Genomic DNA, 16,556 nt, shown 5'->3' on the forward strand with positions numbered 1-16,556 from the left:
GATAAACCAAGAGAGGCTCTATGTTGAGGCCACCACTTGCATTGGCCCATAGCAATAAGATTAGTCTATCTTTCAGTTTGTGGCCTGGGCATTTTCTTCTCTTCCTGGATGATATGTTTTCTTGAGAAAAGCCCAGTTTCATCACAGTTGCAAACATGATGAGGGCAAAAGCTCTCTGTGTCATCATTTCAAAGTGGTATGTAATTTTCAGCAGCTCTTTATCAGCACTGTTGGTTTCACCATGCCTACTTCTACTGTAAATCCAATACTCGATTTGAAATTGTGAAACCACCCCTTACTGATATGGAATGTTTCACCATTATCACTTGTTGATGGATTATCCTTTATGAGATCTGCATTTATAGCCCTAGCTTTTCATAAGTCACAGACCCAGGTAGGGTGTAGTCTGCCATCTGCCTTTATTTTATTCACACCAATAATGGCTCTTCTACCTCATCTGCTCATCGTGGCTTAATTAATCTGAGTAATAACTTCAGCAACATTAGGTTCCTCATATAAATTTTTCTCTGTAAGATTGTTGAGATGGTGAATTTCAACATGCTGTACCAGTCACACAAATACCACTCTCATATTTCTCCACAATTTCCTTTTTCTTTTCAATTGTAATTACTTTCTTTACCTTCCATTACTTCTGTAGCTTTTCTAGTTTTTTGGGACCACTTCAGTAACAGTAATGAGAGTGGTTATCTAAAACACTGACCAAAATCTTGTCCACAAACACATGTTTCTGGGCTCAGACTGATGCTTACATACTCTTTTTTTGACATTGAGAGACTACAGTATTTAGGTTGTAACTCAAGACTTTGGTCATACATTAAACCTAAAATTCTGGTCCTAACCCAGGTTGTTTGTATGGAAGGATACTTGTAACTCCCAGGACCTGCTGTAGCTGAATGTATCTGGTGATATTTCTGTATCCTGTGCTCTGTTCCATTAATCCATGTGTCTGTTTTTATTCCAGTACTGTTGTATTACAGTAACTTTGTTTTTGTTTTTTTGTTTTTGTTTTCATGAGCAGGACGTATTTATTGGGGGAAAGAAAGCTCCCGTCAGAGACAGGAACAGAGGAACAGGAGTGGGGCTCGAGCGGATTGTTCCCTGTTTTGCTATTATTGTTCTCTTCTGGTTCCATATACATTTTAAGATTTTTTTTTTTTTTTAGATCTGTAAAATATGCTCTTGGTAGTTTGATTGGGATTGCTTTGAATCTGTGTAACAGTTTTGAGAATATGGCCATTTTGACAGTATGTGTGGGTTCTTCCTAATGAGGGGAGACATGGACATGGTTCCATTTTATGATGTCTTCTTCAATCTCCTTTTTCACAGTACTTTAGAAACCTTTCATTTCTTTGATTAGGTTAATTCCGAGGCATTTCATTTTTTGTGACTCTACCGTGAATGATATTGTTTTGTAATTTCCTTCTCAAGTTCTTTTTTTTAATTTAATTTAATTTATTTATGTGTGTGTGTGTGTGTGTGTGTGTGTGTGTGTGTGTATCCACCTCAGCCCACCAGGGGACGGGGCTGGCTGGCAAGTGGTGCTGGGGGATTGAACCGCAGTCCCTGTGCTTTGCTAAGTTTGTTCTAAGTAGGTGCTTTAGACCACTGAGCCATCTCACCAGCCCCCTTCTCAAGTTCTTTATTGAGGTACCAAATGATTTTTGTGTGTTGATCTTGTATACCACTACATTGTTGAAGTTGGTTGGGTTTTTTTTGTCTTTTTTTTTTTTTTTTGCGGAACCAGGGATTGAACTCAGGCCCTTGCGCTTGCCAGGGAAGCGCTTACTTTACTGAGCCATCTCTCCGGCCCTTGAAGTTGGTTATTGTAAGAGTTTTTCGATGGAGTTCTTTGGGCCTTCTATGTAGAGTATTATGTCTTCTCTAAATAATGATTAAGAGTTCTTCCTTTTTTTGTATGTATCCCTCTTCTTTCTCTTGCCTGATTGCTTTGGCTGTGTCAAATATTATGTTGAATAGAAGTGATAGTGGGCATGCTTGTTTTGTTGTTGAGTTTAGAAGGAATGCTTTTACTTATGTTTTCTGTGGTTTGTCATAAATAGCTTTTATCAAATTTAGGTATGGTTCTTCTATACATATTTTCTTCAGGGTTATTATGAAGGGCTTTTGGATTTTGTCAGCCTTTTAGGCATCTATTGATATGATCATATAGGGTTTTTTGTTTGTTTTGTATTTTTTAGGGAAGGGTCTACAGAGTGTTCAGGGTCTCACTACTAGATCGTACTCATAGTGACCCACCTGTTTACAGCCTCCCAAGAGCTGGGGTTACAGCCACGTGCCACCAGGCCCTGTCTCAATTGCCATCTCAGTGTGCCCTGGGGGTGAGGCCGGCAAGGCAGGCCTGGGGATTGAACCCCTAGTCCCTGCACCTGCTTGCAGGTGCTTTAATCCACTGAGCTATTTGACTGGCCTGATCATGTAGTTTTTTTATATGATCATGTAGTTTTATGTGATGTATGTATTGATTTACATGTGTTGAACTATCCTTGCATTTTTAGAGATGAAACTTATCCTTTTTTGGTACCAGGGATTGAACTCAGTATCTTGTGCTTGCCAGGCAGGCACTATGCCACTGAGTTATATCCCAGCAATGAGATGAATATACTTTTATCATGGTGTATGATCTGTTTGGTGATGTGCTGTATTTTATTTGCTAATTCTTTGTTGAGATTTTTGCATCTATGCTTATTACAGAGATCATCCTATGGTTTTCTTTTTTTCAGTCGAGTCTTCTTGGTTTTGTTTGGGCCTTGCTTGTTCTTTCTCAGGTGTCTTAGTTATTTTTCACTCATTGCTAGGACAAAATACCCCAGACCCAAAATGAAGGAAAGAAAGGTTTATTTAGCACACAGTTAGTGGAGGTTTTAGTCCATATTTCGCTGGCTCCAGGGCAGAAGGCACAGTTTGTGGTGGTGGTGAACAGAGGAAGAAGCAGCAGTTGCGGTGTCTATCCACCTCTCTCCTCTTCCTTTTACACTGACTGCGAAGACTGAAGTGGCACAAGCTGCAAAGTGGCAGCTCCTCCAATGGAGTGGGGTGCACAAAAGTCTTCCTCAACCCCTTTTTGTGCTGAGTCACTCTTGGGCGGGCCATCTCATGCTGTGGAGCACGTCCCTCCATGCTCCAGAGTATGTAATCACCAAACCAATCCAGCCAAGCTTTTATATCTCAGGTTGACAGAATGTATCAACCACATCAGGTATCTTAAAATTCTTCATAAGATTATTTGAGATTGCTGTATTTTCCACTGATTGCAATTAACTTTCCTCTTAGGAGTGTTTCCATAGTGTCCCAGATACTTATGTGCAGGCATTAATTAACTTACAGAAATTTTAAATTTTTTTCCTTGACTTTTGTGACTCATTGGTTGTTTAGAAGTGTGTTAATTTTGCAGCTGCTTCTTTTGTATTCTTGAATTTTGTACTCTTTCTGTGATTTTTTTCTGTCATTCATTTCTATTTTCATTGGTCTAATAGTACACATGGGGTAATTTTGATTCTTTTATGTTTATTTAGGCAGGCTTTGTGGATTAATACATTTTCTATTTTGTAAAATATACCATGAGCTGCAGAAGAAAATGTATGCTCTATAGTGGTGGGCTGGGATAGTCTCTAGATATAAAGTCCATAAGTTCAGGGATATGGTTCAACTCTGATATTTCTTCATTGACTTTTCTGCTTAACCAGTCTATCTCTTTGTAGAAGAGGGGTGTTATAATCCCCCACTATGGTGGTGTTAGTATTCTTTATGTTGAGCAGTATTTCTTTTATAAATATAGGTGCTCCAATATTTGGTACAAAAACATTTATAAATGTTCTCTCTGTTAAGATTATTCCCTTAAGTACTATGTACTGATCTTTGTCTTTTCTAATTAGTTTTCACTTCAAGGTATCATATCTGAGAATAAAATTGTAGACCCTCCTTGTTTTTGGCATTCATGTGCATGAAATACTGTTTTCTACTCTTTAATCTTTAGTCTATGAATATCTTTTTGGGTGAGATTAGTTTTTTGAATACTGTGGACTGTTGGATTCTGATTTTTGATTAGTCTGTCAGTCTGTGTTTTTTTAATAATAGAGTCAAGGCCATTAACATAGAGAGAGATTACTCATAATGTGTTAATTATTTACTATTGTTGCATTGTTTCTCTGTTGGTGACTTTCTTTTACTGTTATTTTTTGTTGTTTATTCACTGATTTGGTGGTTTTGTTTCATATGGGTTTTTAGCTGTATTGGTTTCATTGTGTCTGTTTAGAATATTCTACTTCTGGAGTGCTAGTGTAGCATTCATGTATCTTTTGAGCTGATCTGTTTCATGAAGTCCTCTCATTTCTTCATCTGTTCTGAAGGATAAATTAATCTGGGTTAGAAGTTACTTCTTCTTAAGACTTGAAATACTTCACTCGAACCTCTTTGGTAAGGTTTGTGCTGAAAAGTCTGCTGTAATTGTAATTGGTTTACCTTTACATGTAACTTTTTTTTTCTCTGACTGCCTTTAAAATTGTTTTTTGTTTGCTACTGGGCAATTTAATAATGTCTTGGTTAGCTTTTTTTGTATCATAGTTCCATAAGACTCACTGTATTTTAAACTTTTCTCATATTTTGAAAATTTTGTCCTTTGATTTCAAGATTAATAATCTGTTGTCTTTTAGCTTTTCTCTAGCTCTAGTTGGCCTTAGGTGGGTCTTCATAGCATCTACTAGCTGCTGGATTGTCTTTTCTTTTTTTCTCCTCTTTTCTTCCCTCCTTCCTTCCCTCCCTCTTTTTGATGGCTTCTTAGAGTACATCATAATTTACCATTTCATCCTCAGTTTCAGACACTTCACATTGGTCATTTCTGCAAGTTTTGAATTCTATATAGTTTTATTTCAGATATTTCTCCCTAACATCTTTTTGAAGATTCTATATCGTGTTGAATCTTCATATTTTAAACTGTTTTGGTCAGCTTGTCATATTTTTTTACATATTTCCCCTGAATTTACTTTGGGCATATTGAATGATAATGCTATGAATTTTATTTTATTTTATTTTATTTTTTGGCTCCGAATGCCTTCAGGGCAGGTTTGGCTGTCTTGAGTTGTGGGGATCGAACCACAGCAACCTGAGCCTGACTGCTTTGTTGAAGCAGCCAATGCTGTGAATTTTTGCTTCATTTTTTCTTTGAATTTCTCTAGCTTCTTCATCCCTAGTATAAACTTTTTGTAGAGTTTTGCTACCTGGTATTTGCTTTCCTCTCTATTTGTACCCCTTGTTCTGCTATTGGAGAGTTGGAAGACCTTGTGGGTCTTCTGTTCCATTGCTTCCCTATAAGCCTATATATATGTATATCCACTTTGTGTTGCTTATGAGCCCCAGGAACTCCAGATGCTAGCATAGAGAGAAAACCTGTTGTCATCCACTACTGTATTACCTTGGCCATAGTGGTAAATTCAGTAATATCAGTGGCATCAAATGACAACTGGATGTTGCCAAACCCTTGCATTTTCCTGGGCCGAGTATGCTAAGTGGCTGGGGGCAAGGTGGTAGTCTGGTCTGTATCATTTTTTTAGAAAACACTATCATAATTTGATGCACATATCTGAATCTGTAGATCTTGGGGTCTATCATATAACCTAGATGATGCTCAAGAGAACATGGGTATAAAAGCTTATATATTTAGAAAAATAACAAAACTCTCATTCAAAGTTAGAAAAGTAGGATAAATTAAAAGAAGGAAGGTATTAATAAAGATGAATTTTGAAAATAAGTTAAAAAGTAGAGAAGACGACAGCTAGGTACAGTAGCACATAATAGTAATCCCATCACTCTAGAATGCTACGGTAGATGATTAAAAGTTCAAGCCCAGCCCAGGCAGTTTACAAACTTAATGAGACCCTTTCTTAGAATAAAGAATTAAAAGAAAGGCCAGGGAGATAGCTCAGTGGCACAAGTGCCTGCCTGGCATGCATGAGGTCCCGAGTTCAATTCCTGGTACAAAAAAACAAAAAAATTAAAAGAAAGGTCTGAGGTATAGCTCTCACTGCAAAGGCCCTGGGTTTAATCCCTTTTAACAGGTCCAGGATTAAATGGCTCAGTGGAATGAGTGCTTCCCTGGCAAGCACAAGGGCCTGAGTTCAATCCCCGGTTCTGGGAAAAAAAAAAAAAAAAGTTTAATCCCTAATAACACAGGGAACAGGGGATGGGGTTACTAAGTAGAAAAAATGTAGATGTGAAATTTTTTAAGTACATTAAATTTATAAATATAAAACTGATTATCAAAAATCTAGCACACACACCCCCCCTCAGTCCAGCATGATGGTGCATGACTATTAATCACTGATGGGAGGCTAAGACAGGAAACCACAAGTGGAAGCTCAGCCTCCACAACTTAGTAACTTGATAGAAAGAAAAGGGTGGAGGGGGATTGAGACATACCTCACAGCAGAGCCATTGGGTTTTAGTAATTAATACCATGAAATAATCATCGTCTAGACCCATCCTAAGATGCACTATCAATCTCATATAATTTCATAGAAAATTCTTCTAAACCTTCAAAATTAGATAATTAAATTACATGAAAACTTCCAGAGTACATAAAAACAAAGAAATCAATATCTGACAAAAATTACCATGAACAAATAAGATAATGTAAAAATAACTTGATCATCACTAGCTATTAATAGTAGAAATCACAGAAAATTGATTAGCCTATTTTATATTAATGAGAAAAATTTTGTCACTTTTACTTGCATGAAGACATTTAGCAATATAGTAATTAATAAGTCCTTTCTGCCAGTGTTAGTTTAGTGCTACTGGGAGACACTGACATTCCCACTAAACTAGGAATACAAAAAACAGCTGTCACTACTACTATTTAACATTGTTTCAGATATTAGCCAGTACAATTAAATGAGAAAAAAAAATTGCATTAAAATTTGAGAGAATTTTCTAACTTTTCTAGCTATCTTTATATATAATTGTTGAACCAAGTGTGATGGCTACACCCAGCTGCTTAGGAAGCTGAGACAGGAAAATCACAAGTTACAAAGGCCAGCCTATGCAATTTACCAAGGCTCTGTCTCAGAATGAAATGGCCTGGAGATATAGTTCAGTGGTAGAGCATTTACATAGTGTCTTAGTTTCTTGTTGCTGAGACACAATAGCTAATACCCACAAATCAGAATTTTATATCAGCTCATAGTTTGTAGAGGCCTCAAACCATAGTTCACTGATGAATACCATGCCCTCATGATCATTCACCTCCCAAAAGCCCCACATTTGAGCACATGAGATTGGGGAGACACCTAAATTTAAACCATAGTGTCCATTAGGTATTGGGTTCAATCTCAAGTAGTGGGGGGAAAAATTGTGCATTTTGAAAAATATAAAGAACGTGTGAAAACTTCCTACCAATAGTAAGCTCATTGAGTGAGGCAGTGGGATGTAAAATTAATACATATGGACTGGGAATGTAGCTCAGTGGTGGAATGCTTGCCTAGTATGCACAAGGCCTTAGGTTAAATCCTCAGTACCACACAAAAAAATTAATGTCATTAATAAAATTAAGTCATTAGCTTTCAGGTGCTAGCATTTAAATGATACAGTAGAAGATTCCACTAAAATAAAAACATAAATTGTTAAATACTTAGTAATAAACTTAAAGAATTTTAGAGCTTATGAGGAAATTTGAAAAGGAAAACTACATTCACTAAATGTGAATGAATGGAAATACCATGTTTTGGCCTACATAGATTTTTGACATCATAAAAAGGTAATTTCTCTTTAAATTGATTAATGAGGGCTGAGGATATAGCTCATCAACACAGAGTCTGCCTGATAAGTGCAAGGTTTTGAGTGTGATTCTCAGTACAAAAAAAAAAAAAAAAAAGACTAACAATACTGATAAAATCTTACCACTGGAACCAGGCATGGTGGCACCTATAATCCAAGCACTGTGGAGGCTGAGACAGGATTACCATGAGTTTGAGGCCAGCCTGGGCTATAAAGTGAGTTACATAGTGAAATCCTGTCTCAACAAAATAAAAAAAAAAAAAAAAAAGAGACAACCAACCAAACTACTGGATCTGGAAAGTCTGACCTGAAATTCAATTGAAAAAATACAATTAAACAGGAAAAATGGAAGAACAGGCGGATCTTTTAGTTGTATATGTTAGCTTTGTGTAGCTGTGATAGAATCACTAAGGTAAACAACTTACAGGAAGGAAATTTTATTTTGGCTTGCAGGTTCAGAGGTTTCAGTCCATGGTGAGCTGACGCTGTTGTTTTTGGGCCTGTGGTGAGGCAGCACGTCGTGGCAAAGAGCACATGGTGGAGCAGAGCTGCTCATCTATAGTGGCCAGGAAGCAGAGAGGAAGAGGCCAGGATCCCAATATCCCCTTTAAGGGCACATCCTCAGTAACCTAACTTCTTTCCACTAGGCCCCACCTTCCAAAGGTACCATTACCGTCTAATAGTGCTACAGGTTGGAACCTGTATTTGGCCATTGAAGGACATTTAAGATCCATACCATAACAGCCAATCAGAGAGTAAAGCTTTCCTCAAAATTCCATGATTCAGACAATGTCGTATTGCTATGAATAGATCAATAAGTGGATGGAGTTAAAAGTCCAAAAAGGCCACCAAAACATGGGAATTAATGTATCATAAAGTTCACATATTACATCAGGAAAGAAAATTGATGAAGTATGTGTGTGGTCTTGGAGGTTATTTTAAATAACTATTTATTTAATTATTTATTTGATACAGGGTCTTGCTGTGCAGTTTAGAGTCATAGTGAGCCTCCTGTCTGAGCCTCCCCAGTGCTGGTATTACAGGTGTGCACCACCATGCCCGGTTTCGGGACCTGCATGGTGTGCAGTGTTGGGGATCAAACTCGCATCCTTGTACTTACTAGTCAGGCACTTAGCCTGCTGAGCTATCTCCCCAGCCCTGGTATTGGAGATTAATCCAGGGCCTCTTGCAGGCTAGGCAAGTGTTCTACCATTGAGCTACATCCCGGCCCTTTTATTTTAATGGTAGACAAGGTTTATTAAAGGTAAGGGGAAAAAAGGCTCTACAGAGCAAGTAAAGGCTATATATATATATATATACCCCCCACAGCATGAGGGTGAGCCAACATGCAAAAGAGAAGACAGTGGACATTCCTTTTACCTTGAGATAGGTTCTCCCTAAGTTTCCCAGCTGATCCTCCTACTTCAGACTCCAGGATAGCTGGGATTATAGACATGAACCACTGCTCCCAAAAAGAGGGACTTGGGTAAAAAGTGTTAGGACAGTCAAGATGCCGTTAGATGAATCAATACTTCGATTCACATACTGAGAACTCCAAATGATCAAATGTTTTAAGTGTTTCAAACAAGAAACATAATAGCAAAGTTGAAAAATGTAGGTGAAGCTGAGAATCATGCTGTATACCTGTGATCCCCGCACTTGGAAGGCTAAGGCAAAAGGAGAGGATCACATTGAGTTTGAGGCCAGCCTGGACTACATAAGTGAGTTCAAGACCGGCCTTCACTACATAATGAGATCTCAAAAACAAAAACAAAAAAAAAAAAAAAAGATGATGTAAGTGAATTCCTTATAATTGTAAGGTAGAGCAGCTTTTATAAAGATTCAAAAATGTACAAGCTTTGAAAGAAAAGATTAATAAAATACATTAAAAAATGCATGGCAAAATAAATACCTATATGAATAAGGTACAGTAAATTAGGAAAATCTCAGATGTATAGAAATCAAAAATATTGGTGGTAAGATTGGGCAACAGGCATACTAGGGTAGGCGTGCAGAGTGGTACAGTTTTTATGTGATTTTGCAACTTGTCATTTATATAGATGCATTGTGTTTGGGCTATTTCTGTGACCCCGACCTACAGAAACAGCAGTGGCACACTTTCAAAACATGTTGATTTGTTGTGGCATTATTCTTTTTCTTTTTTTGGTGGAACTGGGGATTGAACATAGGCCCTTGTGCTTGCCAGGGAAGCACTTATTCATAACACTGAGCCATCTCCCCAGCCCCTGTGGCATTATTCTTGAAAAAAACAGAAAAAATACAGGTGTCTGTAAGGAATTGGTTCAATACATCCTAGGACTCAACGATTAGAAAAAATTAAGTAGCAGGAATATACATAATGTTACATCTTATGTAAGAAAAGAGACAGGCCTATTGGCACACAGGAGGATCACCATGAGTTCAAGGCTAGCCTGGACTACGTAAGCAAATTTAAAGCCAGCCTGTACTAGTTAGTGAAATCCTGCCTAAAAAAAAAGGAAAAAGTATTGTTTAAAGAATCATAATTATTGTTTAAAAAGTGGAGAATAAATAGAACAGAAACAGGTTGGAATAAGTCATCTGTATATCTGTCTACGGAGCTGGGGGAATAGCTCGGCAGCCTCAGTGCCTGCCTGGCAAGTACAGGGACCCACATTTGATTCCTGGTACCACATGCTGTGCCAGCCACCTAAATCAGGCATGGTGGTACATGTCTGTAATCCCAGCACTGGGGAGGCTGAGACAGGAGGATCACTACAAGCCTGAGCTGAGTAGCAAGACCCTATACCAAATAAATAAATAAATATAAATAAATAAATAAGAGTCTTTAAAATTTAATAATATCTATCTATAAATATTTTTTTCCTGACTGGTTTAACCAGTGTTAGACATATTACAAAATGATAAGCCATTGGTGGTATAATCTCAGCCTAAATAAGGAAAAATAGCCAAAATATAATCCAGTTGTGTATAAGGATAATGTAAACAACATTTCAAAACAGGATGAAAATGAGACTATTGTAAGTAGAGCTATCTGAATTATAATGTAAAAGAAAATTGTCTTTTATATATAAATGGCCAGAAAATAGAACAGAGCACTGTCATATCTTGAAAGACTGGTGTGTTTTTTGCTTCTGATTTTAATGTTGAATTCAGATTGTTAGATATTGGGGCCAGGGAGATGGCTCAGTAGAATAAGTGCTTGCCTGGCAAGCACAAGGGCCTGAGTTCAATCCTCAATTCTGGAAAAAAAAAAAAAATTAGATTGTTAAATATTTACCTTAATGAGGTGGACATAGTGGCATACCCTCATAATCCCAGGACTCAAGAGGCTGAGGCAGGAGATCACACAAGTTCAAGGTCATTTTGGGCTACACAATGAGTTCAAGGTCATCTTAAACTAGATCGTGAGACCCTGTCTCAAGAACGAAACCAGGGCCGGGGAGATAGCTCTGTAGAATATGTGCTTGCCGGGCAAGCGCAAGGGCTTGAGTTCAATCCCGGTTCCACCAAAAAAAAAAAAAAAAAAAGACTAAGGAAAAAAAGCCAGACTTGGCAGTGCATACCTGTAATTGCAACACTCAAGAGACTGAGGCAGGAGGATCACCATGAGTTTGAGGTCAGGCTCAGCTACATGCAAAGTCCCTGTTCCCTGCCCAAAAAAGTCACTACTTTAAAAATATACATTTATATCAGTGATTGACAGATCAAGATCTTTAATATATAAAATTATTACTTTCATAAAATTAAAAGATAAGTGTTTATTATTGTTTTTCATAATGAAAAATTAAACAATGAGACATAATCCTTATACCTCCTAAATAGTTTTAAATTTCATACTGGTAAATGGGTTAAAATTGATATTTACATTATGATAATTATATTAAAATTGGTACACCTTTGGAAAATAGTATAGTAGGTCATGTCAAGAGCTGTCACACAAATCGCCCTAGGCTTTAGCGCAACATTTTCATTATAAAGGAATAATTAAAAAGAAGGAAATCTGTTGGTATAAAATTGCTGAATCCTGAAGAGATTTACATTCTACAGCCACGTCTAAGTGATTGTTTTAAAGCCTTCATTCTCCATCAGTTCTTCAGAGTTAGGAGTTCCTTGTCAGCCTGTCTGTTCAGAGAAGGCTTTTTTCTGGCTACCTAGTGTTAATCATTCTATTTTATTTTGAAGTTTGATATTAATATAGAAAAGCCTATATATCTTTAGTGTACAACTCAGATTTTTATAAAATGTATGTACTCATTTATTACCCCAAATTACTGTTCCAGGTGCCCCAGAATCCTCCTTATACAGATTTTCAGTCACTAGTCCCCTTTATTGCCTCAAAAATACTGTTTATCTTTAATATCGTAGTTTCATTTTATCGGTCATAGTAATCACTTCAGTAGCCAAATACTAATCACTTGTGTGAACATCCTGTACTTTCATTAATTTTGGTGATTTGAATTAAAGTTTTTCCTTGTATATAGGGTCTTGCACTATTATCAGTGCTATAATATTGTAAAGTAATGTAATAAGAGTCTTGAAGATTATGAGCAGTGCCCTTCTTTATGTATGTCCTTCATCCTTAACTTCATGTTTTACACAGAATCTAAGATCAGTAAGAACTTGAATAATTATTGCCTCTTGAGAAATATGTGAAATCTTTCAGTGCAATTCCATTTATTTTATTTTCCCATAAAAGTAAAAATAGGACTGTTTGTTCACAGTGTAGGAGGGTAGGGAGCTTTATCGCTCATCTATCCCATCCTCAAAAAAATAAGAATGTAAGAAGTTGATTGTTATCTTACAGTCCTTAGAGTTTCTTTCAAGGTTATTTCAGAAGAATTTATTTTGATTTTTTTCTGCTTGGTGTTGTCATATTCCTGAAAAGTTACTACATTCTCTCTCTGTTTCAATAGTTAATGACAGCAGTCCTGCAGGTGAAGATCTTCATAAGGAAGATTGTAGAGAAAAGTCTTCAGATAGTGATGGGATGGACAGTCTCTTGGTTTCTGAGCAACCTCCAGGTTGCCAAGAAGAAAAAGTAAATACCTCTATTCCACAGCAAAGGAAATTGAGAAATCTTTTAGTTACTATTAAAAATGATACTCCACTGGAGGAACTTTCAAAATATGTGGACATCAATGTTATTGCACTTACTCGAAATCAGAGAACAAGGAGGTGGTATACTTGTCCACTATGTGGGAAACAATTTAATGAAAGTTCTTACCTTATTTCCCACCAGAGGACTCACACTGGAGAGAAACCATATGACTGTAGCCACTGTGGGAAAAGCTTCAATCATAAAACAAACCTCAATAAACATGAGCGAATTCATACAGGAGAGAAGCCTTATTCCTGTTCTCAGTGTGGGAAAAACTTTCGTCAGAATTCTCATCGAAGTCGTCATGAAGGAATCCATGTAAGAGAGAAGATATTTAAGTGTCCAGAATGTGGGAAAACCTTCCCAAAGAATGAAGAGCTTGTGCTTCATCTGCAGAGTCATGAGGCCAAGAGACCATATAGTTGCAGAAACTGTGGAAGAAGATTTGGTCGACTATCCAACTGCACCCGGCATGAGAAAACCCACTCGGCCTGTAAGACCCGAAAGCACAAGTGAGATTACAGCAGGTCCTACTGCAGCCCAAAAAGTTCTGTAAGGAATTCTGAATTCCTAGGCTGCCTAAAAAGATGAGAAAACCTTACAAGAATCAAAGTTGAGACGAATACCCATGTTGGCTAAAACCTCAAATTCTTAACAGGTTCCCAGGAAAGGAAACATCCTCAAGGGCTATATATCTGTTAACATCCAGGCTTTTGGGAAAAAGAGCTTTTTGATGAAGTTGTACAACAGCATATAAATTGCAAATCCATTTTCCAAGAAGACTTTAAATGTGAGTTAGGCTTGGGGCTGCTTACCTGCATTTCTATTGAAGTAGACCACACACAGGAATTTACACTTGAGAAAGGAGAAATGGCACCAAGGTTTTTTATCTACAACTGTGTTCCTCTCAAAGAACCAAATTACTGATTTGTTAGGCCAACAGCTTCTAATAGCAATTTATGTAACCCTCTGAATGCCCTGATAAGGTTTGAGTTTTGAATTGTTTACTTGGGAATGTAGGAAAACTGCAGCTTTTGAATGTCAGAGACTTAATGCTCGTTTGTATGTAACCTAAAATACCTTATCAATTTGAATAACATTTGTAATTTATGGTGAAAATTAGCTGTTTTACAGAAATCCTTTTCATACCATAAATGTATCTGCTGTTCTTTCTGTATTTTGTTCCGGTGTTAATCTCTCAGACAGCTGTCTTGTGCCTCTTCATTGCCAAGAGTTTTGGATCACTTAGGTCTGGTCATCCAGTCCCACTGTTGGACAGTTCTTGTCCCTCTGTTCAGCCAAGACTTCACCTGCTAGGAAAGAACCCTCAGGAACCTGAGCAGGAGGGTTTAACCTGAATGCAGGAAAACATTGGCTTGGATCCATGGCTAAACAATAGCATTACGTATGCTTTAATTCCCCTTTATGGCTCATCAAACTTTTGGCAATGGAGTGGTCACTACCTTACTAGTTTTAAGAAATGATGTGTCATGATTAGCTCACATTATCCCACAGGAAACATGATTCCTAGTGTCTCCATTATAATGGATGGTTGGTGGTTTTGGCCTCTTCATAACCAGACCCTCCTGTGCTCTCTGCCTAGTGGTAGAGCCAGTGGTGCCATCACACTATCCCTCCTGTGCTGCAGTTAGGGATTCTTGGTCAATTTGCTTGATTTTGTTTCCTGAAGTCTTACATTGGTATTTTGGTTTGAAGGGATTCATCCTATAAACTATTTGAGAAAGTTTATTCATGTTTAAAGATTTTGTTTCCCATCCAAAAACATGCTTTTTTACATTATTACAGTGTTATATAACTGGGTAAATTTTTCTATTTTTTCTCATTTAAGTTCTGTGCAATTTTATTGTAAATCGCTTTTCCCATTATATTTTTCTAGTTGCCTATTCTTACACAGAAAAGTTTTTTAAAAATATATTTGTGTAACTAGCCATCTTACTGGATGTTCTTAATTTTCGTTAGTTCTCAGTTTTGTTTGGGATAAAAGTGTTACCTAAACTGCACATCTGTAATCCCAGCACTTGGGAGGTTGAGTGAGGAGAATCACTGAAAAGTTCCAAGACCAGGCAGGGCTACATAGTTCAAAGCCAGCCTGAACTACGTAGTGATACATCGTTTCAAAAAACAAAAACATAAGTGTACCTCTACAGAGAATAGTTTTATTTCTTCCTTTCTGCCTACTGGGTTTTATTTTTTAAACAAATTCTGTGTTATATAAAGTACAGTTTTCTGAAATGATATTTTACGATTCACTTCAACTCTAAATCATAATTTAAAAAAATAAAAACCACAACACAAGAGGAACAGCAGAAGAACACAATTGGTGATGACTGTATTTCCATTGAGCAATGCCTTTTAAGACGAGGCCAAAACTGGCAGCCTACAGCGCAGTTCTCTTGTTCTTTGGAAGTCTCCACAAACTGAGGCAGGGGCTCCAGGACCTTATTGAAGTGACATGTCATTGTCACCTGTGTAGGACCCACCTATGTGTGCAGCTTTGACAAAGGGTAGGGTGGGGGTGTCCCTGGGGAGGAAGCTATGTCCTCTGCCATCAGTGTGATCCCCAAATCAAGTATAGTTCACATTTGGATGGGTAATGCTACCATGATCCAACCTTTCATACCAGGGATGGGGCCTGTTGCTAGGTGGTAGCTGATTGGCACCTGCTGTGCCCAAGAGCTCTATAGGAGGTCCTCCTCCCTGGACTCCAAAGACGAGTGTGGTGATGAAGGGTTACCCCCAAACATCAGAGCCTCTGGGAAGAGTAAGTACTCAGAAGCACATTATCAGTTAAGTGGAAAAAAACAATAAACAGTTCCCCAGTGTAGCAGTAAGAGCTCACTTTAGAATATGCAAACAAAGATCCAAAGCCAGGCATGGTGGCAAACACCTGTAATCCCAATACTTGGGAGACTGGGGTAGGAAAATTTCTGAGTTTGAGGCAACCCAGACTACATAATGAGACACAAAAGATACAATTCCAGGAGCAACTACAAGTCAAAAATTCTCTTAAAAAGTGGCCCACTGAATGTATTGAGGGGCTGGGTGGGGAAGGGAAAAATTGGCAAGGATTCATTCAAGAAAAGTGTCAAGTTGGCTTTCTGAGAAGGTGCTGGAAAAGTGATAAGTAGCCCCTAGACTAGAAAGGTGATGTCTTTGTTACTTTTCTTGTTGCTGAAACAAAATACTTGAGACCCAAAGTCAAAGAAATGTTTTAGTTCACAGTCTATATAGAGGTTTCTGTCCATAATCAGCTGGCTTCAAGAAAGCTGCCTTGGCAGAGGATCCTTGCAGAAGAGGAACAGTTTATGGCAAGGCAGGAGGCAGCACATAGCAGCAGGAAGTCTGCTTTCCCTCTCTCCCTTTATACATATTCCATCCAGGCTGGTGCCACTCACATCCAGGATAGGACTTCCATTATCCACACCTAGAACTCTGCTAAACCCATTGGTTATCACACACTTTTTAAAAAGTATTTAGCACAGGGTCTCACTACACATATCGAGTAGTGATCCTCCTGTTTTCAGCCTCCAAAGTGCTGGGATTACAGGTGCGCACCACCATACCCAATCTGTCATCACACACTTTTAATCCCAGTGTCACACATCCTAGATCGAACCATCTCTGA

The 16,556-nt window shown here is 37.8% G+C and overlaps 1 protein-coding gene across 2 annotated transcripts in view; it reads left to right on the forward strand.

The window, feature by feature from the left end:
• The window catches only part of Znf200 (zinc finger protein 200), a 19,208-nt gene extending 5,179 nt beyond the window's left edge, over window positions 1-14,029 (forward strand). For both annotated transcript variants that reach the window (XM_004628089.2, XM_023711830.1), the window contains exon 5: window positions 12,726-14,029. In XM_004628089.2, coding sequence (XP_004628146.1) covers window positions 12,726-13,426 — 701 coding nt within the window. In that variant the 3' untranslated portion in view covers window positions 13,427-14,029. The remainder of the gene's footprint in view (window positions 1-12,725) is intronic.
• Window positions 14,030-16,556: the final 2,527 nt, after the last annotated feature.

This window comes from Octodon degus, unplaced genomic scaffold (genome assembly GCF_000260255.1).
Source record: "Octodon degus isolate 3935 unplaced genomic scaffold, OctDeg1.0 scaffold00021, whole genome shotgun sequence".
NCBI lineage: Eukaryota > Metazoa > Chordata > Mammalia > Rodentia > Octodontidae > Octodon > Octodon degus.